The sequence below is a fragment of the Ahaetulla prasina genome, chromosome 4, assembly GCF_028640845.1.
Source record: "Ahaetulla prasina isolate Xishuangbanna chromosome 4, ASM2864084v1, whole genome shotgun sequence".
Classification (NCBI taxonomy): Eukaryota; Metazoa; Chordata; class Lepidosauria; order Squamata; family Colubridae; genus Ahaetulla; species Ahaetulla prasina.
Genome location: NC_080542.1, coordinates 38,517,297 through 38,544,136, shown reverse-complemented (window position 1 = coordinate 38,544,136; position 26,840 = coordinate 38,517,297). Strand labels below are relative to the sequence as shown.

Sequence of the window (26,840 nt, the reverse complement as noted above, 5' to 3'; positions counted from 1 at the left end):
GTTCGTTTGTTTTTTTTAAAGAAGATGAGATAAGCCCGTTTCACCCTATTTTTTTTTTAACATCAGCCAGGTTAAGATGTGTGGACTTCAACTCCCAGAGTACCTCAGTCACAGCATGGTGGTTGAGGAATTCTGGGAGTTGAAGTCCATCCATCTTAAAAGTGGCTGCGGTTGAGAAATACTGCCATAGATGTTGCCAAGATCACACCACTAGTCCTTGGGTGGATATCCATACCGTAAGGAATCTTTACAAATTGTCCTTCCAAGCTGCTGCTACCTTATAAACATCTGAATCTCCCAGACTAAGTTTTTTTTTTGGGGGGGGGGGCACACAAAGACTTTTGAATGCTGCTATAGCTGTATTCTTTGGTTGCTAAGTAAACACAAGGGATTGTTATAGTAATTCTTGCTTCCTCCCTCTGCTAGCTGTAGACCGTTGCCATGAAGATTCTGAATCTGAAACTATAGCTGTTGCAGAAAAGCTTCCCAGTCTCGTTTCTAGGAGACAGATTGTCATTTTTGGGCATCAGGAGGATTCATCAGTCATGCCAGGAGGTAAGTCCTCCACTTTGAAGGTTATCTTAAAAATTCAAGGTAATGAAAATTTAGAGAACTGAACTACTGCATTGCCATTTTTGAAAGTTTGTTTATTTAGTTATCAATCCAATTCACATGGCCACCCATTTCACAGAAAATGACTCTGAGTGACAACAGCAATCCAATAAAACAGTAAAATAAAAAGTTAACATTTTCACAGCTGTAGAGGAGCAAAAGAGTCACTTTTAGGTAAGAAAGGAATAAGAAGCAAGGGAAATAAGGTGTGCCAATTAGAAAGTGAGAAATCAGACTATGTCTTAAGAAAATAAAAATTGAGAATTTTAGAATTAGTCATTTGCAAACTAATTGTTTATATCTATAGTGACCATATTTTCTTGGAGAAAAAATAAACTTGAAAAGAGAACAATTTTTTTTTCTAAATCTCAAGGATAAAAAAATTAATTGTGTATAACTTTGCTTTACAAAAGAAAATTCAAGAGTAAAACCAAGAAAATAAATAAATCTAAAGTTCAGTTTTCTGAAATGAAGTACTGTCTTTTATAATAACTTATGGTCAGTATATTGATGTTGTTGTTAGTTGCGAAGTCGTGTCCGGCCTATCGCAATCCTATGGACAATGTTCCTCCAGGCCTTCCTGTCCTCTTCCATCCTCTGGAATCCATTTAAGCTCACACCTACTGCTTCAGTGACTCCATCCAGCCACCTCATTCTCTGTCGTTCCCTTCTTCTTTTGCCCTCAATCTTTCCCTATATTAATACCTGACTGTAAAAAGAGTGTTGCACTTCCAGCATGGGACTGAAGGCTCTTGACTTGTGCATTAAATAAACATTTCAACACTGAATTACAATGTGTGTTGTTTTGATTTGAATAAGGAACAAATCATAGGGCAGGGGTCTGCAATCTTAAACACTGAGAGCCATTTGGACCTGTTTTCCACAGGAAAAAAAAATACTGGGAGCCACAAAACCTGGGTAGGCATGGGTAACTCCACATCACTCACGCTCACCCAGTCACATGACTCCCCTAGCCATGCCTACCCAGCTGATCATTAGGACAGAGAACCAGTTGTTAAAAAATACCAGGAACCACAAAACTCTTCTCTCTCTTTCTCTCTCCCCCTCTCTGTACCTCTCTATGCCTCTCCCCCCCTCTCTGTATATCTCAAATTTCCAAGGCCAACAAGGAGTGATTGGGAGGGGAGTGCGAGGGGTGGGGCCAGCCAGTGATGGGACAGGGAGCCACAGCAGAGGGGCCAAAGAGCAGCATGTGGCTCTGGAGCCACGGTTGCTGACACTTGTCATAGGGGATTTGTTACAAGAAGGAGTCCTTTGCTAATGCCTGGATCCAAGAGGGGAAAAAAAGTTCTCTATAATTAGTATTTGTAAAAGATCCAAGATCTTGAATAGTTGCTAGATTGCTAGCATTGTATTGTAATGGAAATGACAATTGTTGATCTATCTAGTATGGCAGGAGAATGGAGAGTTAAGGAATAGTTAATGTCCTTAAAAGCCTAAATCTGTGAACAATAATGCCATCTAATCGCATTGTGATCTTACTACACAACAGACTTCATGAGAGGACACAAAAATCCCATGTAGCTAAAAGCCTGAGATTCTACTTAGGGGGTCTTGCTAAGATTCAAGAATAAAAGGGATTGTTCAATCCAGATTTTGACTGTTTGGATTTATAAGGCTATTTAACTCAAACTCTGGGTGGCCTACAAAAAAAATGACAATAAACATATTAACATATTTTCATTGAACAGTACATGTATGGCTGCAAACTTCATTCACCAATCAGAAATCTGAATGGTTCACATTTGATTCAAAGTAAGAAAAAAAAATTCAGATCTTTCAACATTTTTAAATGAATAGACACCTGGTTTTGATTAGGAAATTATGCAAACTTCATTATGCAAGTCATATGAGTTCCAGGACCCTTTTCTGTACCAATTCACACTAAGAAACAAAATCAAGACTACATAGTGTCTCCACTCAAATTAAATATTAAATATAGGGCCGCGGTGTGGCTCAGGCTGTAAGAAGCCTGTTATTAAAACACAGCTGCCTGCAATTACTGCAGGTTCTAGTCCCACCAGGTCCAAGGTTGACTCAGCCTTCCATCCTTTATAAGGTAGGTAAAATGAGGACCCAGATTGTTGGGGGGGCAATAAGTTGACTTTGTAAATATACAAATAGAATGAGACTATTGCCTTATACACTGTAAGCCGCCCTGAGTCTTCGGAGAAGGGCGGGATATAAATGTAAACAAAAAAAAAATCCACATTCATTAAATCTAAAAGCTGACCTAATTAGTCCAATGTAGAACTGAAACAATAATTATTATCAACCTTCACAGTGATCAAAATACTGTTTCCAACTAAATGAGGGATAGTTCCTTTATATGTTTATTTCCCTTATGGCATGGATAAAACTAAACAAATTAGACTTTACTCATGAATAAATACATGTCCCAGGGTAATGTTGCAGAATCCAATCCGAGTCAGTCACCAGTACTAAAGGTTTGTTCTTCCAAGCTTTTGGACTCAGGCTGAAGCCCCTCTTCAGAGATTTCTCAATCTCCAGGATGTGCGCACTGGAGTGTTCTGTGTAGTAATTATGTGGTACTTGGTTGTGTGTGGCTTTTAGTTGTTGATTGGACCGTTGAAGACTGGCTATTAAGTCATTGATTGTTGTTCCCTTGTGTTGCTGCACCCTCAGTTCCTAAGTACAATACCTGGTAAACTGGTGGTAAATCAGAACATTACTGCCATTTTTTATTTTTATTTTTTTATTATTGTTTTCACTTTTCTGTATTTTTTTGGGGGGGGGAATAACATTTACAGGTAGTCCTTGAGTTATAACCACAACTGAACCCAAACTTTCTGTTGCTAAGTGAGACAGTTAATTGACCTTTGCCCCATTTTACGACCTTTCTTGCCACAGTTGTTAAGTGAATCCCTGCAGTTGTTAAGATAGTAACATTCACCAAGTATATCTGGCTTCCCCAGTCACAAAGGAGGATAACACAACACTGCAACTGTCATAAATATAAGTCAGTTTCCAAGAATCTGAATTTTTAACATGTGACCATTTTTTTAGTGCAATTTTGAACAGGCATTAAATGAACTGCTATAAATTGAGGACTACATAATGACTTTTAAAAATCATTTTATTGTTGTTTGGTAGATAAATTACTCATCCATTAAATACTTCCTGCAAGAGTTATTCTCTTAATATGGACATTGAAATCAGTGGGATTTACACTAATTACAGTTGATTTGTGACATTCATTTCAATAGGTTTACTTTAAGTATGATTAAATCTGATTAACTCTTATTAAAAATAATCATGTCTCAGGTAGTTTTTTTCAGCAGTAAGAATAACAAAATTTTGGCAAATAAACTATATAATACAATCTATAAATAGAGATGTAGCCGGGAAACAATATTCTATATAAAATTAAGAATCTTCCTCTTCCTTCCTGCTATATTCTGGAAATATATTATCTTTTATTTTCTTTCAGAGTTCTTTTTTTCTAGAATCTTCCTTATGAACCTTCACAAAAACAAGATTTGCTTTTATCATGACAGTTGTGTCATACAGTGTAGCTGGTATGCTGATTTAAACCTAGATAAACTCAAAACCCTTTGTTTACTTCTTTTCAGCAAATTTACAACCCCCTAGCGAAGGCCTGTGCTTGACAAAATCTCTTATTGTCCAGAGGAACCTGCCTGTATCAGTGAAGAAAGAGGACCCAGAGAAGATGTAAGTATTCCAGCTATTGTTTAAATCAGGGGTCTCCAACCTTGGCAACTTTAAGCCTGGAGGCTTCAACTCCCAGAATTCTGGGAGTTGAAGTCCTCCAGGCTTAAAGTTGCCAAGGTTGGAGACCCCTGATTTAAATTGATACAAAACTTCCTTTCAGATGCTAGTAATACTTTGGCAGGGGGAGGACAGTGGAATGGAGAAGAGGTATGTTTGTGGCTGAAAAACATCTTTCCAATTCCAGATCTGAAGCCTTGACTTCTGTACAGGTCCTACGGCTAGATAGGGAGAGAATTAGCTGCATTGCCAACCTGCCAGAATTAAAACATGTCCACAGCATCTATTTACAACAGGTAATATACTCTGCCACATTCTTTGCTACTGAATGCAGTGCTATCTTTGAAAGGCAATGTTTTTCTCTCTCTCTTTTTGACATTTGAAGCATGTACCATCAGCTGCATCCCAACTCCCTTTGAAAAAAGTTGGGAATGATAGCAACCGTCTATTATAATTGGAGCACTAAGTTAAAAAAACCTATTTTAAAAATATTTCAAGATTTCAGGGTCTGAAAGTATCACTACACATACACACACACAAAAATCCTGGAAGTAGTGACAGATCACTGTTTTAATATGATTTATGTGCTTGGTGTTTTGCCTATCTTCTTTGTTGTTTGACTATTGAAGATGTACACAAAAATAATATTTAGCAGAATTCATAAAAGAGGAATCTAGATCTCTTGACAGGATGAATTAGAATTTGGTTTGGTACTAATTTTATTTTTATTTTTAAAGCAAATACTAAATCTGATATTTATCTATTGCCACAAAGGGCAAAATATTTTCCTTGGATGCAGATTGGGTGTGGTCTTTCCAAAATAAAGATAATCTGCCATTCTTAATAGTATTTTTTACAATGTTTTATAAGGCTACAGCAGGAAAATGCATCAGGAAAATAGGCAGCACAGATGTCCACAAATAGATATACATGTCCAACTTTCTTACTTCAGTTTTTCAGGTGTTTGCGATGACAGCCCTTTTGCTTTTATTGGTAAAACAGTATGTGTCTCAAGGACTCCACAGAGACCTAATAGCTAGAAGAAAGACTCATTTTCAAAGTCCACACACATATATTTATATACAGTGAATTATTTTTTCCCAATGCCCTTCCTGCATTTAATAACATGCTGTGACTTGTGCTATTTTCATTTTTAGAATCAAATAAAGAAAATTGAAAACTTAAACTGCTTTCCAAACTTGAAGTAAGTATATTTTTAATTTACATGATTTAAATCATTAAAAAGGGAAGCTGGAAATATCTTCCTTAGTTTATATGGAAATAAAACAATTCAATGTCCATTTAGTACAAGTGGCTATGATAAAATAAATTATGGTAAAATATATACATCTAATGATAACAATGGATGAAATACCAGTACTTCAAACAAATCACGTTGTTTATCATTAACTCTGGATGGGATTACACTATCCCAGACAGACCCGGGACACAACTTGGGGGTCTTCCTAGTCTCATGACTCCTGCTCAAAGAGCAGGCAGCAGTCATAGCTAGGAAGGCCTTTGCACAATTTTGCATTGTGTACCAGTTCCCTTACCTGGATTATGAGGCCATGTGCATGATCAGTTATACCCTAGTCATTTCTCAGCTGAATTACTGCAACTAATGGGGCTAGCCTTAAGAAACTGCAGCAGGTGCAGAAAGTAGTGGCGCCTGGAAACTTCTAGGCCTCACATATAATACCATTATTGTGTGAGCTGCATTACCAATTTGGTTCTGGAACCAATTCAAGATGTTGGTTGTTACTTTTAAAGCCCTATATGGCATGGGTCCAGAATATTTGAGGAGCAATCTCTCCCAATGGGACTAGCCTGTCCCACTTGTGCCAATGGAAGAAGCCTGCTATGGATCCCATCTGCTAAGAAAATCCAGCAGGCAGGAATAGTCTTTTCTATCATGGCCCAATTTCTGTGGAAGACTACCATCAGAGGCGAGAACATTCTCAGCCTTTTGGCTTTCTGGAAAGGTATTAAATTGATGTTGCTGGTTGACTTGAGGCCCTAAGGAGGATACTCACTGCTGGAGTATCCTGTCTTCTGGTTTCATTATAGTTCATTATAGTTTTTTAAATTTTAATCTGTATAGTTATTTTTCTACATGATTTATAATCTATAAGCCACCCGGAGTCACCTTGCAGGGGAAATGGATGTCATAAAATTTTAATAAATAATCATGTATAAATGTAGGCATAACTATGTCCACATATTATATAGTACCACCTGCTTGTCCTGTCAACTAAATCAGGTAATTCATTTTTGTGTTAACAGTTTTAGAGAAATAACCTGCAGCTAAATCACTGAGAGTTTTGGGTCTTGTGTGTAACAACTTGAAGTAGAATAAGCTTCAGTGCCCAAAAGCTACCCACTCTTCCCTAGGCTTATTTATGTCAAGAATAAAAGCCCTATGCCTGATGTGTAATATATCTACAGATGGGATCATCCCTAAATTAAAAAGTATTCAGTATAGAACACTAACATGGTTATACTTTATTTTGACTTGTTAATTTTTTACATCTATATTTCATTCATGTAATCATTCACTTCAGTGAGAACTCGACCAATTTTAAAATCAGAGGAATTTAGAAATGAGAATAAAAAATTTGCAGTTGATTCCCAGCCCTGACAGGTAATGAAACACTCACTTGGCTTTGAGAGTTGGATTGTAACTCTCTCTGGTGGTGAGAAATAGATTGCATGTTTTATGATGTCATCGCCCTTTAGTGCATCATAGCTTCAGTATATTTCCCTTTTTCTGAAAGGCAGTGTCTTACTATTGTTTGTCTTAAGGATTTTATAACTTCAGTGTCTTGCCTTCTCACATGCTTCCAGGTTTCTGTCATTATCTGGGAATTATATCAACAAAGTAGAGAACCTCCAACCTCTCCTCAAGTTGAAATTTTTGGATCTTTCACAGAATTGCATTGATACTTTAGACATAGGTTAGTCTATGTCTATTCCTCTGTTCATCTTTGCTATCTACACCAGCCATCCTTAAACTTGTGTTTTCCTGGTATGTTGGAAATATCTCTCTCAATAAGTATTAATTAATTATTAATTATCAATCATCTGAATTATGAGCTACTAAAGGGGTCGGGAATTAATATTCCCAAGGGGGTCACATGAGAAACTGAGGCTACTGCGGAGAGCTGAACCAAAAGGCTGAATCTAATTCTGCTCACTCTTGTGCATATTGCACACTTACTGACATTTGATTTCTAATTTTCAACTAATCTCACATAGGCTGGACAGGGACAGTCAAAGGCCTGAATGTTGCTCAGGGGCTGTAAAATGACCAGGTCTGCTCTACAACTAGAAAAATTGGATCAAACAATGTTGATCAGTACTTATATTCCTCCATGGGTTGTGAAAATATTATATGAAGCTATACTATAGAACACTATATTATTGAAATTCAGCCTTTCACTTCATAATATTAAACCAGATATGTGAGGTATTTATTTAGCAAATTAATAATAGTTGCATTTTGAGTTTGATCATACTTCATGAAAACATGAACCAGTCCCCTGCATCTCCAAAAAATTCTGTAACCATCTGTATCCATTTGCACTCCCACCAGCTTCCTTATTTATACCTTCTGGTTTATATAGATGAGCTGCCCCTGAACCTTGCAATCCTTGACCTGACTGGAAATAAATGCATGAATCAAAAAGGCTACAGGTAAAACCAGGAAAACAAATCATTTCTTGTCCTTCAAGCTGAATTTGGAACTTCCTTTATCCCAGCCAGCATTTACTATCTGCTATCTGGAAGGTATTAAGTTCAGGAAGGTAGCACCTCATCCCTAAGGCCATTGCAAATTCATAGAATAAGGCAAACAGGGTTGTTCTGAATCCATTAAGAACATGGGAAAGGAGGCAGGATAGTTGGCTGGGTAACTCTGGGAGTTGAAGTCCACACTTTGCCAATGTTCAGAAACACAGTGCAACTATAACATCACTTTCATTTAAATCAAAACAAAAAAATGAATAATTAAATGTAAAAGATCTTGCCTCCCACTTTCATTAATTACCAAAGAACAGAGCACAGCGATGAACTTTTATTTTCAACTTCATCAGCCTTGTATTTCCATTTCTAGAGAATGTGTGTTGGCAGCTCTGCCCCATCTGATAGAACTGGACCACAAAAGCATCCCAAAGCAGAAAGTCATACTCCAAAATAATGAAGAGGAGGAAAATAGCTCAGAAGAGAGTGACTATGAGGACTGTCCAGAGCTGTTTCAGCCGCTGACCACAGAAAAAGGTATTCCAATTGCCGGGACAGATTTCGGATGTTGTATCAATGTGGAAGCAAAGATTTTCAGTTCTGCAATGAAAAAATACTTCTGAAGATAACTTCGTGAATATTGTTAATATTGAAGACATCAAGAAATACAGATTCCCTTGATGTTTCCTAATAATCTTAGGGTCATTCATTTTCAACCTAACTTACCTCAAAAGAACAATGGAAAAATAAAACAAAGGGGGAAATCATGGAAACACTGGTTAAAAGCAAAAATATACAGGGAATAAATATTATGCACAGTAAAGAAGTATAATCATTACAAATAGAGTCCTTGTTATTATCAATTGTAGTGACATTTATCTTCACCAAAGAACCTCTTTTATTCCCAAAGTAGACTTGAAAAAAAAAAGATCTGGTAGATATTAATCTTTGTTTTAAAACTGGTAAGATTAAATGTATTTTAATTATATTATCTTTAATATTTTGATTAAAACTGTTATTCTTAAAATAAAAGACAATGGGGACTTTGAACAACTTCTTGGCTGAGTTGATATTTACTCAGACTTCCATGATTTCTCTAATAGATGCCCCAGTTATAACCCAAAACTGAACAAGTCAGCATTCAAAGAGGAAACTTTCTGTACTTTTAGATTTTAGCTTCTGTGCTTTTAGTTTTATCTTGAGCCTGACCCTCTGGCTTATTTGTATCCATGTTAACAAAAGTAATTTGTATTCTCCAATTCTATGATTTGTATTCTCCAACTTCTATGCAAATTTTCTGAAAACAGCTAATTTTTTAATGAATGGATTATGGTGATTGAAACTTCATTGTAATTCTCTTTTTTTGCTAGACTTTTTCATTGATCTCCATAATGAATTCAGTAGCCGCTCAGCCCAGCGGAGAGAGATAGCAATGAGGGAACACGAAGCCCGTCTGGAAGAGCTGAGTCAACGACAGAATCTGAGGCAGCTTGTGTTCAACACCAGTGAAGCTGGAACTGAACCCCTAAGTTTACCAGAATCAAGATCTTCAGTTCTAAACGATTTACCTCAAACTGCGAATCATATGGTTTTGAATCCACAACAAAGAACAGTGAATCCAGCAGTTGATGCAGGACTGAATATTCCAAAGGAAAAAAATGAAGGAACAACTCAGACTCAGCAGAAAATATCAAAAGGAAAAATATCTAGTGCAGCTAAAGCTGCAAACAAGAACATAAGAAAATGATATTTTGTTGAAACATTATTTTACTTACGTAATTCTTTTATTTAATCAAACAAATATACTTCCTTTCAGTTGTGAAGCATTGTCTATTTTTTTTTAAAGAAACAAGATATTATAAACTGTTAAAGGAGGTAGGGGGAATATGATTGCCAGCCAGAAAACTAGAAAAATGTGGGGTCTACACAGCAAATTGCAAGAAACACTTCTACTGAGGAAAAAGGGAGGAGCAGGGAAATTAATAGAAGGTATACTCATCCCTCTGAAATTTTCTTTCTAGTGAAATATAATGGCTTTTCTGTGCTTCTTAATATATATTTTTTTTACATTTATATCCCGCCCTTCTCCGAAGACTCAGGGCGGCTTACATTGTGTAATTTGTATAATGATGAATACTGATTTATCTTTGAGACATCAAAAGACCCCAAGAAAAATATTGAATTATAAAACTGCATCTAGAAATCTTTAGGAAATTCTAAATCTACTAGCAAAACTTGGTTAGGAACAAAAATTGTTTAGATATATCTGAACCCAAATGTTTGCATGGGGTTACATGAATTTGTCTCTTTCTTTCCAAATTAGTCAAGTTTCATGTGTATACTAGAGGCAAATTAGAGTGCACCTAAACCTACAGACAGCCATAAAATCTCTGCATTTAACTCTGAAATGTCTGGTATGAGATTATATACTTTAACTGAGAAAGTAACTCTGCCCCAAAGTTTCTTTTCAGAAAAATGAGTTTGTAAGTCGAACCAGCAAAAAACTTTTGTTTCTTTGTAGTTCTAAACTATTTCACATTTATCGCTAAATTAGGATTTCTTTATAATGGTTTATTGAATACACCACCATAGATTAATCCTTTAGAAAGCTGTAGTGTACTATGCTAATAAAGTAGTTTGTTTCATTTTGGTATAAATGTTACGTGATCATTGTGGTTTAACATACCATATATTATAATTAAAATGTATGTCCAAATAAGACCAAAACATTATTTTGACATTTAATGAGTAGCTGGGGGAGGGGGGGGCTTTGATTTTTTTAAAGGGGATGTTAGGTTTTTTTCCCTAGTCCTATTTCTTTGCAACATGATCCCATCTCCTGCAGCATCAGTTGTAAGAGCCACAGTGACATCACATGCACTTTCATGTCATTACACACAAGACATAAATAATTCATTTAATGTACACATTTATGTTGTAATGCATACAATGTCATTCCTCTGCTTGTCTCCTAAAGATTCCAATGACCTTAGCCTCCCAAAACTGATACTCTAATTGCTATTCCCATCCCTGATATTTATAAATCCCCAGATGTCATACAGATTATTCATAGGAATTCAAAAGGCTACTTTAGTGGACAAACTCCAAGGAAGTCTCACATAACTAGAGCTAAATGCTTCTATTGGTTTATCTGCAATAAATGTTCTGTTTTTAGTTATATTATATATCTTTTAATTTTTCCTATCCTAACCCACTTTTTAATTATAACACAAACCCAAAATGAGGATACAAAAAACCACCACTACTTTGTAAAAAATTAATAAAACTTATGTTGCAATAAATGTGTCCTTAAAATTCCCAAATAATTAAAATCCATGGCACCAGACAGAAATCTTGTATTCAGGCCAATGGCTGTAATTTCCAGAACTTAGTACATAATTGCAATCTAAGAGCATTACCATTATAGTTTTCATTCTTCCATTCCCCAGCAACATAAAGGCAATAGTAACTTTTTCCTTAGATCAACCACATGGTCAAAGGACTGGAAGGTAATCTAATGCGATACTAATCTTTAAAAGGAACCCAGGGAGATCCCATAAATTATATGTTTGTCATGTAACATCTGTTCAAGGCAAATTGGTAGACATGTAATTAAACAAAAACAATTAAGCAATAATTTGACACACAGAAAAAATCTTGCTGAAGGAAAATCTGCAGAGATTCCACAGATAAAACCTGTTTCACAAACCTTCTAAAGCTGACAGTTTCAACAACACTTATGAAAAACTGAGTAAATTTAGCAGATGTGAAGTAAGAGGATCTGCCCTTTTATGGACTGCAAACTAAAGGCAGAAAGAAATGAGTAGGAATAAATGGGAGGTGAAGTTCTTCAAGGATTTGTGTTAGAGCTAGTGCTTTTTAACTTGTTTATAAATGAAATACTGTACCTTTGAGTTAGGGGTAAACATAGTATATTTAAATAAATTTAAGCTTATTTGAAATGCTGAGAACAGTAACAGAAGTCAGCTAAAGCTCAAGAGCTGAGAGCCACCTGAAAACAAATATTCCTTTCAGCAAGGAAACAAATTCATAAAATAAAGAAACCCTAGCTTTGCTCCAGTTTCATCTATACAACAACTAAGGGAATAAATTCAGCTCTTCACTATTACTGACATGTCACCCAGAGATCATGATCTGCTGTTAGACTGGCTCAAAACCCTTTATTAGAAACCCTAAAAAGAAGAAAAATTCAGACAATCTGTCAGTAGCACAAGGATTAAGACTCAACCCAGCTGGCCATTAAGTCTACATCACCTATACAGTTTGAGTTCTGCATCCACATAATTGCAAAAGAGTCCAGCCAGATCCTGGGGTTTCACAGTGACAGAGCCTGTTGACACATTTTTCACACTTTCCAGAATTTGCTGCTGAAATGTTTTCATAGCCTCCTGCAGCTTCTGCTGTTCAAGCTGAGAATGAAGAGAGAAAAGATGGTATACGAACAGAGACTATTAAGATGCTGTTTTTAATTACAGCCTTGCTTTACCTGATGAAAATGGGAGCAGATGAACTCCAAAAGCAAATCTAAAAGCAACGTGTTACAGGAAGTGGGGCCAAATCCTCACACCCATACTAATTTAAAATCTCACGTAAAACAGAATGGAAGGTGAACAAACTAAAAATAATAGACAATATATGGAAAAGCAATACTAAGCAAATTACAAGACTTTAATTCATCATCATCTCTACTTCTAAGTTGCTCATGTATTCCCTTCTGCAGATCTAATGTTCAGAACTTTAACAAGAGGTAAAGTAAGTTAAGTAAGCTAAACTTAAAGTTAAACTTACTTAGCTCTAATTCTGATTTGTTTTAACTGATGATACTTCCTAATGAAAACATTAAGGGGTTTTCAGATTATTATTTTTTTAAAAAGAGCAATTTTAGAGATAGTTCCTGTAAAGTTTCTAAAGCCATATAAGGGCAGCTTCAGCTGCAAATAGACAATGAGATAGAGGCAGTTCTCTAGGAACAGCTAGCAAGTTATCCTAACCAGGACCAGAAGGCATTGTGTCTATGGATTGGCTATTGCAACTAAAATATCCGACTGCTTATGTCAAAGTAAATTTGCTGGTCTTTAAGGCAACTATAAAAAGGCCCACATATCGGTATGTTCCACCAGCACTTCCAAATCAATTCTCCAAGCTATTTGAAGCAAATTATCAAAAACATAGATGGGATGTCAATTCCAAAATTTTTCCCTACCAGTTCTGTGGGTGTGGCTTAATTGGTGGGTGTGGCTTGATGGTCAGGTGACTGAATGGGCATGGCCAATAATAATAAATAATTCACCCCTGATGTCATCCCATCTATCATTTGGTCAAAAATCAATGCTAGTTCTACAAAGCATAATGCAATTATCAGAATGCCAACCTAGTCTCTGCTTAAAAAATGCACCCAATAGAGAGAGGAACATTCTGGATCTCTCTGTTTCACAACCCATCAGCTCTTACCTTTTCTTTCTAACTAATGTTTGATTTCCCGCTAATTCCATCCATAGTGCGTTCTAGGAGAGGTAAAGCCTAACAGTTTAAAGTTGTGAGGGCTGCACGAAATAAGTGGAAATTCACCTGATTACAATCCGTGACTTCCAAGGCTAGCTGATGTTGCTTGTAGAGATTGTGTCGACGGTCCACTTGACTTTGAAATCTTGGAGTCTCCCTAATTGGGTCTTTTTCACCAAAACTTGGTGACTTCACCTGAGGGAAGGGAGTAACATTGGGAACAAAGACAAATGGTTTGAAGATAGACCTGCCAAGAAGAGAAAAAGGAAGCCATTAGTGTGATATTAAAAAATCAGGCTCTACTATTAATTTAATTTAAAATTTTAAAATCCAAAAAGTGTGAACAGGGAGAAAGAACAGAGGGGAAAGACTAAAACAACAGTATAATCCAGGCAGTCCTTGGGTTATAGTGCATGACTAGAGCTATGTAACCAAAACGTCATATGAAAGATTGTTCTTTTTCACACATGTGTAGCATGCAATCTGAAGTACAAAAATATGGCTTAAGGCTAGAAAAGATGAACAGCATCTGCTCCTACATTTGCCTGATTCCTTTCAACTGCAGCCAGAAGTAATGAAGAACATGCTGCTCAAACGTGTTCAGATATATTTTGCATTTACTAAACTTCAAGGGGAGGGTTATGAAAAACTGAGGTTGACAAGAAGCAGCTTAGGTTCATTCTCATGTTACTGGGAAATTGTTTTAAACAGTGATAAGAAGGTTAACAAAATTTTCAAATAATCCATAGGTGCATCAAAAGAGGCCGGCATCTCTTCACTGCATCAAAACAGCACAAGAAAGAAAATCAGACACTAGCTGGTTTAAATTGCCTTTGGAAATATGTCTCATTTGAAAGTAAAAATACTTACTCAAATTCATTTGATGTCACATTTTTTCCTAAGAAATCTTACAAATCTGAGCTAAGAGATACTCATTTCTTTGATGCATTGTTTCCAGTCAGTGGTGGGATTCAGCCAGTTCACACCACTTCAGGAGAACCGGTTGTTAACTTTCTGAGCAGTTTGGCAAACTGGTTGTTCGAAGAAATCATTAGGGCAGAGAACCGGTTGTTAAAATTACTTGAATCCCACCACTGTTTCCAGTCCTAATTGCTATCAGATGTCTGATATTAACAAAGTCACAAACATGTCCCAATAACATGTTATATATAACATGCTGACACTGTGTCATCTTCAGCCCACCATGGAGGCAGATAAATGTTGTCCCAATTATAAAGTAGCAGTCTCCTCTTCTCCTGGCATAATTTTGCACATTTCATTGACAGTGTGATTCCTGATAGGAGACTGGGATCTGCCCACCTTCATCTGCCCACTTCAGGTTATTGGGGAAATAACTCTTGCCCTCTCCAGTTTTGGAGCATTGCCTTCTATGGATAACAGGATTTGCCTATGTATTTTCTGACCAGTTGCTGGACTTTATGCAACCTCATAATATACACAGGTTTAACACTATTAAGAACTGTTTTTAAAATATGGATTTTAAAAACAGAGGGCTAGCTCTCTTAAGAGAGAATGCAAGTCCTGTGCTGCCTAGAAGAACAATATAAACTGGGGTAAAAAAAAATACAAAAACTACAATACAAAAACAAATCCTGGGGTCTTCCAACTGTTTTGTTACCAATAAGTCCATTATAGGATTTTGGCTGCAACTATCAATAAAGTGCTGCTTATTCCTGCCACATCTGGTATTCATGGGTGAAATCTGTCAGCCAGCTATTTTTGGACACAGGCTTAATGCTCATTCAGAAGAGTAAAAGCCTCACACTAGAAATAGCCAGATAAATAACAGGCACAGAACATCTCCATGCCTACAATCTCTTAGTTGGGTAGATCGACTGGTGGCTACACTAGCTATTCTAAGTACATGGCTATGCTCACTCATCTCCAGCTTATCCCATGTTAAACAGGAGGACTGTGGTTTCCACTAGCTAGTGACATGAGGTGGAAAGGAACAAAGGTTACAGAATCCACCAATCACTTTCCTTAATTTGCACCACATTAAAACAGAAGGAAAAGCCTCATTTGTTAGCTTTCCTAACAAGACAGAAAGTTAATCTGCAGTAATGGCAACAGAATTTATGGTGGCCTAATGTTTTACATCTGATGAATGGGAGGAAAATCTGGCTTTGCCCTATATGTGCAGTTGAAGACTCATTAAACAAAACTGCTGCTCACCTAGAAGGGTCCGGGGTGGCAGTGAAAAAATGGACACAAGGTAGAAGGGGATCTTGAGGAAGGATGGATACCATACTTCCTGTGGTAGAGAAACCTTCAGAATCAACACAGATCCCACTGGCTTTGTCACTTAAAATGGATATAATTGTCTCAGCAGTAATCTGTCCTATAATGATAAAGAATGTTACATGAAAACCAAAGGAGAAAGATCATCAATTGTCCCATCATTTTAATTTTTAAAATATTTTTTAGATTTGTTAGAATTCATAGATATCCTGAAAAGAAGGTACCACTTGTAAAGGCACCATGGTAGATTTGGAGAACAATTGCAAAACTGCAAAACTGGGAAAAAAACAAAACAACAACAACAACAACAACCTCCTCCAACGGCAATGGACTTCAAAAGACGTCCAAACAAGAAAGACTTCAACTCCCAGGATTACCATTCACAGTAGCCAATATTGAAAATGGAAGCTGGAAGGTAGAAATTAGGGGGGAAAAATGCTCTGCACTATCCCAGTGTTTTGCTGAACTGGGATTGAGTGAATTAAATGTTGCTGAAGCACCTTTCCGTGAACATGGTGTCCATCGGATGTGTTGGACATCAACCCCCGGAATTGGTTATGCTGGGAATTCTTTGAATTGAAATTTCACACATGTGGAGAGTACTAGAAGCTGCCTTCGAACCACCTAGACCAGTGATCACCAGTGGTCCGCAAGAAAATTTTGGTGGTCCGCAGAAAAATTATTTGCATTTTTTATATTGCACTAAATACTATTTATCTTTTTAAAAAATTCATATTAGTGGTCAGTGGGATTTAAAATTATGAATTTAGTGGTCCCTGAGGTCCGAAAGGTTGGTGACCCCTGACCTAGACTGATTCAATCAGCATTCTAGGAGTTGAAGCATTGAAGGAGAAGCTTAGGAAATGTTGCTTGAAGAAATCCCTAAGCAACACCATTCCTTCAGATCCTCATTTCCATATGAGTTTGACCTCCAATGTCCTTCTCTTCATATATTTTGAAAGCCCACCTGAGTGTTGATGCAGCAGCTTCTGGCCAGCACAATACCGAGCTTTGGCTGCCTCCATGCGGACAGGCTGATGGATGAGTGAAAACACTTCTGTGAAATTGAACTCTCCTTGACCATTCCACCATCCTTGTTCTTGAGCATGTTGTCTTAGACCCGTGTGTTCACTGGTAATGTCGGTACCAATAGTTAACTGGTTTGAAATGTTCCGGGCACCTTCTGTGTGGTTGGAGGAAAGATAATACTGTTTACTAAAAGGTTAGAATTTTCTCTATTGCTGGCAGAGTCTTTTTTTTATACGATAAGTTCTGATAGTCCTTTTTAGAAAAGGCATTCTCTTTTCCCCTCATCTCACACAGAAGAAATAGAAATAGCACTTATATACCACTATGGTGCTTTACAGCCCTCTCTAAGCGGCTTACAGAATATTGTTCCCAACAATCTGAGTCCTCATTTTACCAATCTTGGAAGGATGGAAGGGTGAATCAGTCTTGAGCTGGTGAGAATCGAACTACTAGCATTCAGCAGAATTAGCCTGCAAACTGCATTCTAATCACTGAGCCACCACAGCTCTCTCACAGCTAGAAATACCTCTTCTACAGTGGATCTCTGACATCTGAAGTTTTATAAGTATTGGGAAGAAAGAATAAGTAACTCTTTAAAATATGCTTAAATTACTTCATTAGTTAAGCTGGTTTTAGATGATAGTAATAGAATTTAGCATTTAGACTTACATACTGCCCCATAGTGCTTTGCAGCACTGTCTGGGTGGTGTAAAATATAAGCATTATTTGCATATTGCCCCTAACAATCTGAATTCTCATTTTATGACCATGGAAGGATGGAAGACTGATTCAATCTTGAGCCCTGTAAGGACCGAACTACAGGCTATGGGCAGAGTCAGCCTGCAATACTGATCTTTAACCACTGCACCACTAGGGCTCCATGGCATAATTGCCATTATTCATTTGTCAATAGCTTCACTTGGAATACACGTAGTCCTCAACTTACAACCAGGACTGGAATTACAGTTGCTAAGTGATGCAGTTGTTGGCGAGCCATCATGTGACCGGACCTAATTTTACAACATTTGTACCATGGTCTTTAAACAAATTAGGTTTCCCCAATTGATTTTGCTTGTCAGAACCCAGTATCAAGTTTCAAAAATCAAGAAAGACATGCTGAGTTTCTTCTAAGCAGTTTCCTTTTACTGTTTCTCAACTATAGGCAGAAATCTTGCCAAATTAAAGCAAAGTATTTGAATCATTAAAGATCTCCCTGAAAATTATTAGGGAGCTGTTTTGACCCTCCTCCTCCCAACTATCTAAACCAGGGGTATCAAACTGATGGGCCATGGGTCAGATGCATCATGCTTAGGCCACACCCACCTCAGCTCCGCAAATGGGAAAAACATTGCAAAATGTCACATGACGGCAACGTGACATGGTGAATTTAACACCCATGATCTAAACTTTATTGTCTCTTCCTCCTCTGGAATGCAGCCCCTCTCTCTTGAGAATCTGGACTACCTTCTACCACACCCCGGTGGGAAGGTTGAAAATAGCAATCGCATGACTGCATGCTGCTGAAAGCATTGTAAATGTGGATGGATTGTCAAGCACCCAAATTGTGACCTAGTGACCATGGAGGAAGGGATCTGACAGTCGTAATTTTGAGGCTAGATTGTAACTCATTTTTTGTGAGGCAGTTGTAACTTCAAACTGTTTTAAACAAATGATCATAGGTCGAGGACTACCTATAATTGCCATTCCCTAATCTTCCAGATCAACAATCTGTAAAACTAATGAGAGCTGGACACCAATAACATTTTGGCTTAAGCCTGAAGAAATGTCTAAGCAGCTTATATGGATAGGAAGAGTTGTTTTCTCTTATATTCTACCAGAAATCCACATTGAAATCTCAAGTTCAAGTAGCAGAAAGTCCCAAAAGAGAGCAGAAAAATATTTATGAAGAATATAAATCAATCAATGCTAATTCTTGAAAGAGCATTCTTACAAAATAATGGAATCTCCCAGGGAAGATCCCACATACAGCATCCTTTATAATCAAAGGAGGAGGTAACTGACAAAAGAGATGGGGATCTTAATTTATCTTTATGGTAGCTTGCCAGGAAGCTCATACAAACATGTTTTCAACTGAGGAGGTTAACATTTTGCTGGTGGGATACAGAAGCAAACCTTGGAGGGGATCAAAGTAGAACAAGGATAAGAAATAGATAGATGACATACCACATATGGGAAAAGAATTTTTTGTTTTCATCTCTGTGTGAAGGGGTATTTGGATTTTCCCGTAAGTTTTAAATCTTAAATAATTTTCCTTCTTGAAATGCAGGAAGTCACAGTACAAATTTGGCAACTATGCTGAGGAATGTTTGTAATTTTGTCAGATTGATCCCTGGGACTGCATAAACAGGATTCTGTATGATTCTCAATTTTCAACCAGCTTAAAAAGACCCCTGGCCCAGGAAGAACTTTTTAACCTAGGAAATGAATGTCAAATTACAGCTGAAAAAGCCTGTTTTGGCAAAGAGCAGGCAATCATTTTACAACCTAAATTTATGCATGGCTACTTAGAAATAAGGCCATCGAATGAAGTGGAACTTTCTCTCACATAAGCAAGAAGTTTAGAGTCAAAATAGTTTTTCTCTTATATTGTTATTAAATTTATATTTGTTTCATGTCAAATAAGGTGGTAGATGGAGTTTGCACATCTCTGCTTCCTAACCTTACTGGAAATGTTCTACACTTAAAACAGCTATAATTCATGGTTAAACCAACTTGAAATGGAGCTCTTTGGCATTCAAATCACTAGTAGCAAGCTTAGGACAAAATTAGGATACATCTGATGAGATTGAAATATCTATTTTAAACTCAAAATCCTTTGCATTCTTCTAATATGTCATAGTACATTCTTTATTTAAAAAAAACACAAGTAAACTAAATGCCCACCTTGGATCCTCTGGGCCACCCAAAACCGTCCCGCTGTTTCCAACACCCAGGCTTCAGTGCGGTCCGCCAGGAGAAAGGTATTATGGTAGACAAAAGGAGTTGGCACCTCCTTGCAGCTGCCCCCTTGACCATAGCTTTCCAGAAGAGCTGTTATGACTTGGACTGCTTCACTGGCACTACTGCCCCTCTCCAGACCCAGTCTGAAATATAGCCGTCATTGCTATTAACATTTCAAGTGTGTTTAGCAATTGTTTAATTAATGTATTAATTGTTATTTCTAAAAAGCAATCTGTTACTTCAATATACCGTATATACTCGAATATAAGCCGATCCGAGTATAAGCCGAGGTCCCCAATTTTACCCCAAAAACTGGGGTAAACTGGGGACTCGAGTATAAGCCGAGGGTGGGAAATGAGGCACCTACCGGTTGGGGAAACCCTCCCTCCCTCAGCTGAGAAGGCTGGCGGCTCCCCGCCCGCCTCTCACTGCACCGGCAGGGCTTCCGTCCGTAAAATGTGAAAAAGAAAAAAAAAACTCGAGTATAAGCCGTATATACTCGAGTATAAGCCGAGGGGCTTAAAAAAAAAAAAAAACTCGAGTATAAGCCGTATAGACCCGAGTATAAGCCGAGGGGACGTTTTTCAGCACAAAAAACGTGCTGAAAAACTCGGCTTATACTCGAGTATATACGGTATATATGGTAAAGGGTCTTTTGGGGGGAAGGAGGAAGATAGGATCAGGATAGAATGTCATTGGGGTATAAATTTGATCAATAAATTAAGACAGCAACAGTATTTTAAACTTTTCTTAGTTCCCATTGTTGAGGAATAGAGATTTCCCTGCATTCTATAGCAACCCACTACATCTTAAAACACCTTCCAAAATCCATATGGCTTTAGTCTTCAAATTGAAATTAACTGTCAGTGACCTCATGAATACAACCATAGAGCTTCTTATTAAATTTGCTCTGCCTTATTTCTTGATTTAAAAAAAAAAATCTCTCCTCAATATACATCATACCCAAGAAGGCAGGATCACCTATCATCCTGGCTTTTCTAAAAGCTAACAGGTTGGGGAGATCATTTCAGAGGGTGTTTCAACAACTAAAAAAGGCACACCTCCTCATTGATTCAAGGAAAGGACCTGAAGTGTGCCTATCTTATTAAATATATGGGATGGTGTCAGCCCACAGACAAGCAAAAATAATTGAAGAAAGGTAACCCTGCAAATAACTTAATTTTGTGCCATGTAAGTTTTATAGATGAAACTCCACACTTTGAATTGCACCTGGAAACCTACAGCAAGCAGCTGACAAATAGTGATATTACGTGGATGTACTCAATTGCATCCATAACTATCTACACCCTGCATTCTGGGCCAAGTGCAGCTTCCAGATGATCTTCAAGGAGATGTTGCAACATCAACCAGAGGGTGATTAAAGCATGAGTGATGTCAAACAAAGCCTCTTAATCCAGGAAGACATGAAGATGCTTGCGTGGGGCATAAAGTTCAAGAAAATTCATATATTTTAAAATCAAATTTAGGGAAGGGAAGGAATCAGCCAAAGATTAAAATCTGTTCCCGATGTTTTGAAAAATATCTCAATCCTTAAAGAAGCAAAAGGCATACCTTGAGGTATGCAGGAATATACTTGACGATCATAAATTCACTGCTAGCCTGCCACTCCTGCCACTCCTCCATACTTCAATCTTTTAGGGTAGAGAAAATTTCACAATATGGCTGTTAAGAGGATGCAGCTAGTTGAAAAAACTTATTCTACTGAAAGGCCAAATGGCAAGACTAGAAAATAAATAATTTGCCTGGAGAAGCAAAGATGGGAAATTGACCCCGAAATACAAACTTACTCTTCTGAACCTACAGTTCAGTCTTTATTCAGATATCATGGTTACTGTATGAATGTGGCCTTTGCCTGAGCCTGTCTTCCTATCAGATCGGTAATAAAGCAGTTCGAGTTCTGATGCTGACTTGATAAGAGGCCAGAAGCAATGGCAATGTTACTACATAATGTTCAGTGACGATGCAGCATTGTGGTGAAGAGCCTAAATGTCACAGTTATAAAGTGGCAGAGAATATGCAGGTGTTGGGTGTGGGTTCTACAAGTTACACAACAGATCACATTGCTTCCTACCTGACAAGATCCATGCCCAGTAAGGCTTCCTCCTCCCCAACTGGCTCTCGACTCCACACACCTTCATTGCCAATGCAGACACCATGTTCATTGGCACCCATTTCAGCTCCCCACAGCCAGGCAGGGCGACTTAGGATCACTGCATGTGTTTTTTCTACCTGGTCCACTTCAATATATGTGCACTATGGAGAAAGACATCAGAACTCCAGAGGTTTAATTCTTGCTCTATCTCCGAGCCTGATTTACCACAGCATGAAAGTCAAAGTCCTACTTGTGAGAATGAAATTACAAACTTCTCTAAGGTCAAGAAAACCTCATAAATGTCATAAAATATGTCATAAAGAGCTGTACTAATTTGGGGATGCCTTTACTCTTTTTACATGATTAGGCAAACAGCTATTTACTGTGATATACAAATACAAGGAAAGAGGATGTACTATCTTTGGACACAACAATGCTTATCTTTATATTTAAATGCAGCTTTCCTTTCAGGATGGGATGTGTTTTCTTACAAGACTGCTCTGGATGGATCTCATTTTTTTTCTTGATCGCACTGTCGAACCACAGTCTGGGATTCCCCATACCTGAGGGGAGGTTGGACGGACGGCAGAGTGGAGCGAGCAACAAGCGGAGAGTGGAGTGGGTGGCAAGCAAGGCTATGGAGGCAGCTACTTCCGGCTGTGCCAACCACCTATTGTCGGGTGCCCAGGCTGCTTCCAGCTGTGGCGAACAACTGTTTGTAGGGCAGCCGGGAGGCCATGTCCCACCCATTCACCAGCTGAGCATTCTGCCCGGTTTGCTGATGATCAAAGGGAAGGACTGCTGCTGCCAAAGGAGGATCTGGACTCCTTGGGTGCCATGTGCAGATGCCGCTCTCGCCTTCCGGGATCCGGGATACCACTCACCTGATGGTAACTACAAGGCGGGAACATGTCTGGCCAGCCGGAGGGTGTGGACCCTTGCTGAGTATGCTGGGAGGCAGAAGCTCTCAGCGCTGACTTTGCAACAGACTTTATTCACACATATTGAACTCATTGACAGTTCCTGAGCATGCTTGCTTTAGTTCTACCCAGGTCTGGCCTCAAACCTTTGAGGCACACTTGGAATGTACTGCATTTTTACCTCATCTTGGAGATTTCATGCATCAAACTTGACAAGCATGTCAATCTATGGTAAATGAACTAATTATTCAGAAGATGGTAACCTGTGCTTTTTATTTGGATTCCTATACTTAAGAGCCAATGAGGCCTAAACAGCCCTTCCAACCAACCTTCTTCCCAGTGACTGACTTCAACTCACCTGAACCTTTGTCCCTTTGACATGACATCCAGCTGGAAAATAGACAACCTCCTGAACTTCATATTTTGGCCGATCTGAATTCTTGCCAAAAATGACTTCTTTGGCAAAAGAGGCTGGGGGAAGTGAAACAAAGCAATCGCAGGAGGATGGTTCAGGGGGGTGAGAGCTGGCCATTGTATCTGCATAAAGGTACAGAGACAAAGGTGAACATTGCAATCTTTATTTTCTGGTTTTTTAAAAAATAAAAATCCTTTTTTCCTACATGACAGGAGGACCAACTCTTCTTCCACAACCAATAAAAAATTACTCAAAACTAATTGATTGTCTCAGATTTTTACATACCATGTTTTGATTGAAAGAAGGAAACCATCACTATCAAAACAGAACAACTGACAATGGCCTCTAGACCAGGGGTCTCCAACCTTAGTAACTTGAAGACTTGTGCCCTTGTGCACTTCAACTCCCAGAGTTCCTTAGCCAGCTTTTCTGGCTGAGGAACTCTGGGAGTTGAAGTCCATATATCTTAAAGTTGCCAAGGTTGGAGACCTCTGGTCTAGACTAGGATAATGACAACGCGTTACTCAAAAATAGTAAAATACTTTTATATCACAGTAGGGAGAACAACTCATTCTACACTTAGAACAGCTACATATCCATCCAGGGCCTTTTCAATAGTGACTCAATTCTTCTTGAACTTTTTGAAGTCATGAATTAATTGGCCACAACTTCTTTAACTTAGCATGTTCCAGACTGCATTGTGGGGAAAGTTTTCTATGTGAAAGGATTTTTAAAATAGCTATTACTGGGTTGTGTTATCTGTACCACATGGTTTTCATTACATTCCTAGAGCTTTAAACTAAAAGATATAGACAAAGAAATTATATAACTACATTAGGCAGTATTTCCTTTCGAATACTCTTCAAAACCATCTTTCTAAATAGGGTTTGCCACAATTTCTTCGTTTGGTACCAGGAATAAATTATATATTTGTCTTTAGCCTCAATCTTTCTTCTTAACCTTTCTTCATTCTCCTGCCAAGACCTCCTGTTCCTTGGGCATCTTAGACTTTGTGCACTGCATCAAACAACAACAATCGCTTTGAGGTCCCTAAATCCTTCACCCACTGTTTGCATTGTTTCCCTTCTTTCTATTGTTTATCCTTTCCTTGTGGAGAATATGACTGGATATTCCTTTGCAATGCGACGCACCTGCTTTGTTCAGCAGATCTAAGGTCTCTCCTTAAAGTTACCCTGCAACGATAATCCAGGCTTCCTTTGATATTTTGCGGCTGTCAAACTGCCTTAGCGCCATAAACCAAGCTACTAGCGAGCCAATCACAGTTTAGCCTACTGTCTTGCGCGAACTCGGATCACATGGTTATTTTACCTTCAGGAGTCCCGCGAGAACAGTGAATTGGAATATAAGTGGTTTACCGTAATTAATCTTAGGTATACCAGTTCTGCAAGCATACTTTTTGGACTTTCAAATTCCTTTCCTTTTTTTGCAACTTTTTTTGCAACCTTTTTTTGCAATGAAAAAGCCGCTCATTCATCTATTTTTGAAATAATGGTCCTTGTTTATTAGGAGATAGCCTCCCCCTCCATTCCACCCTCATATCAATGCAAACTGCTGAGATAAAGCAAGCAAAGATTACAAAAAGTCGTTTCACGTCTGCGTGTCCTCACGTTCCTTCCACAGCACCCACGCCTTCTCGATTACATTTTCTCCCAGCCCCAATTCCTCTCTAGCGTTTTCAACTCACCGAAGGTCCCTTCAACTCCGGGACTCTGCTTTCTTTGGGCTTTCTGGATCTATCACGGTCACAGAAACAGGTGAAGGAAATACTTGGCTACGTTGACCATCAAACTGAATTGTCCTGCGATCTGGCCGGAAGTTGCAAAAAGTTTTTTTGTTTTTTTGTTTTAATGAGATAGTCCGTGAGAGGGTCGCCAGGTGGCGCCGGCAGACTATATTCAGTACCGAGCCTTCCCAAACTGGTCAGGCGATACGTGCTGCTTAGTGCTCTGATATTTTTTTTTAAAAAAAATATTTTTTTAATTATTTTTTTTAATTTTTTATTAAAATTAAAAGAAAAAATATTAATGAAAGAAAATTATGCTTGCCGATATCCTAAACTACAGTCACCCAACAGGCTCAGAGTCTGGCACTGCAGCTTAAATTGTTCTTGATGTTTGAGAAGTCAGATCTCTTAAGCAGCTCCGCGGCAAACGAAGTTCTCTTTGGACTTGACTCCCGTTCCGGTCTATGGGCAAGAGAACTTATTTTTATTTATTTATTTACTTATTGTCACACAGTATATATAAGCATAAGCATGAAATAATTATACAATATATAAGCATATATATGAGTATGAGTAATAACTGTAAATAACTATATTAATTGGATATAACGAAGGAAAACAATAGGACAGGAACGGTAGGCACATTTGTGCTCTTATGCACGCCCCTTATGCTCTTATGCACACCATGTGTGTGTGTGTGTGTGTGTGTGTGTGTGTTTTCTGAGGTTTTTGCGGGAGTTTGTATGTAGGTCTTTGGTTATTCGGGTTTTTTCCCATGTAAAATTGGAAGTGTCTTGGTGACGTTTCGACGAAGTCTCATTCGTCATCTTCAGGCTAGGTGTTTACAGCTTCGTGCTTCAAGCACGAAGCTGTAAACACCCAGCCTGAAGATGACGAATGAGACTTCGTGGAAACATCGCCAAGACACTTACAATTTTATGCAGGAGAAAACCCGCATAACCAAAGACATATATATGTACAGCTTTAATTGCAATAATACTAGAGCAACTAATAGATTTAAACTTAATGTCAACCGCTTTAACCTAGATTGCAGAAAATATGACTTCTGTAACAGAATCATCAGTGCTTGGAATACTTTACCTGACTCTGTGGTCTCTTCTCATAATCCTAAAAGCTTTAACCAAAAACTTTCTACTATTGACCTCACCCCATTCCTAAGAGGACCATAAGGGGCATGCATAAGCGCACAAACGTGCCTACCGTTCCTGTCCTATTGTTTTTCTTTTCTTTTTCCTATATGTATATGCTTATACCTTTATATACTATATAACCTTTCTGTATGATAGTTACATATATTGTTGTGACAAAATAAATAAATAAATAAAATAAATAAAATAAATAAAATAAATAAAATAAATACATATATACATATACATATATACATATGTATATGTGCTCCCTGTAGCAAATGGACCACCGCGTTGCCCCTCACATCCTTCACTTCTATATTGCTTCAAGGAGATATGTATTGCTTAGCGGTGGAAAACAGCTTAGCTGCATTGCCGGCCGCTGTTTTTCCTTGGGAATGAAACAGAGTAAGGTTTCTATCTATCTTAGAAATAGGAGGAGGAGAAAGATTACTCCTCTCCATATTGTGAATGTCAAGCTACGTGAACTCCTGAAACTATAGTTATAGGGCCGTGTTTCTCAGCCTTGAAGATTTAGGCTGGGGAATTCTGGGAATTGAAGCCCTACTTCTACTAAGTAAGTAGAATTACTAAGTAATTG

General features: G+C 38.0%; 2 protein-coding genes across 4 annotated transcripts; one reads left to right on the top strand and one right to left on the bottom strand.

Annotated features, from left to right (window-relative positions):
* Window positions 1-244: 244 nt before the first annotated feature.
* On the top strand, window positions 245-8,621 carry LRRC46 (leucine rich repeat containing 46). 2 transcript variants are annotated; one of them, XR_009154999.1, is made up of 7 exons: window positions 245-555; window positions 4,227-4,326; window positions 4,571-4,679; window positions 5,541-5,587; window positions 7,231-7,411; window positions 8,010-8,079; window positions 8,498-8,563. XR_009154999.1 is itself a non-coding variant. In XM_058181995.1 (6 exons), exons 1-6 carry the CDS (start codon window positions 546-548, stop codon window positions 8,527-8,529), a joined length of 408 nt encoding a protein of 135 aa, XP_058037978.1. In that variant the 5' UTR covers window positions 245-545; the 3' UTR covers window positions 8,530-8,621. The 2 variants fall into 2 exon arrangements, 1 of the variants encoding a protein (XP_058037978.1); XM_058181995.1 differs by lacking the exon at window positions 8,010-8,079 and having other exon boundaries at window positions 7,231-7,340; window positions 8,498-8,621.
* SCRN2 (secernin 2) lies at window positions 8,601-25,197 on the bottom strand. Of its 2 annotated transcripts, none has more exons than XM_058181992.1 (9): window positions 25,053-25,197; window positions 23,291-23,469; window positions 21,992-22,173; window positions 19,843-20,042; window positions 16,877-17,092; window positions 15,844-16,009; window positions 13,714-13,894; window positions 12,400-12,554; window positions 8,601-8,724 (listed from the first exon to the last, which is right to left on the bottom strand). In XM_058181992.1, exons 2-9 carry the CDS (start codon window positions 23,462-23,464, stop codon window positions 8,601-8,603), a joined length of 1,398 nt encoding a protein of 465 aa, XP_058037975.1. In that variant the 5' UTR covers window positions 23,465-23,469; window positions 25,053-25,197. The 2 variants fall into 2 exon arrangements, with proteins under 2 accessions (XP_058037975.1, XP_058037976.1); XM_058181993.1 differs by lacking the exon at window positions 25,053-25,197 and adding an exon at window positions 24,499-24,620.
* Between the last annotated feature and the right edge of the window lie 1,643 nt (window positions 25,198-26,840).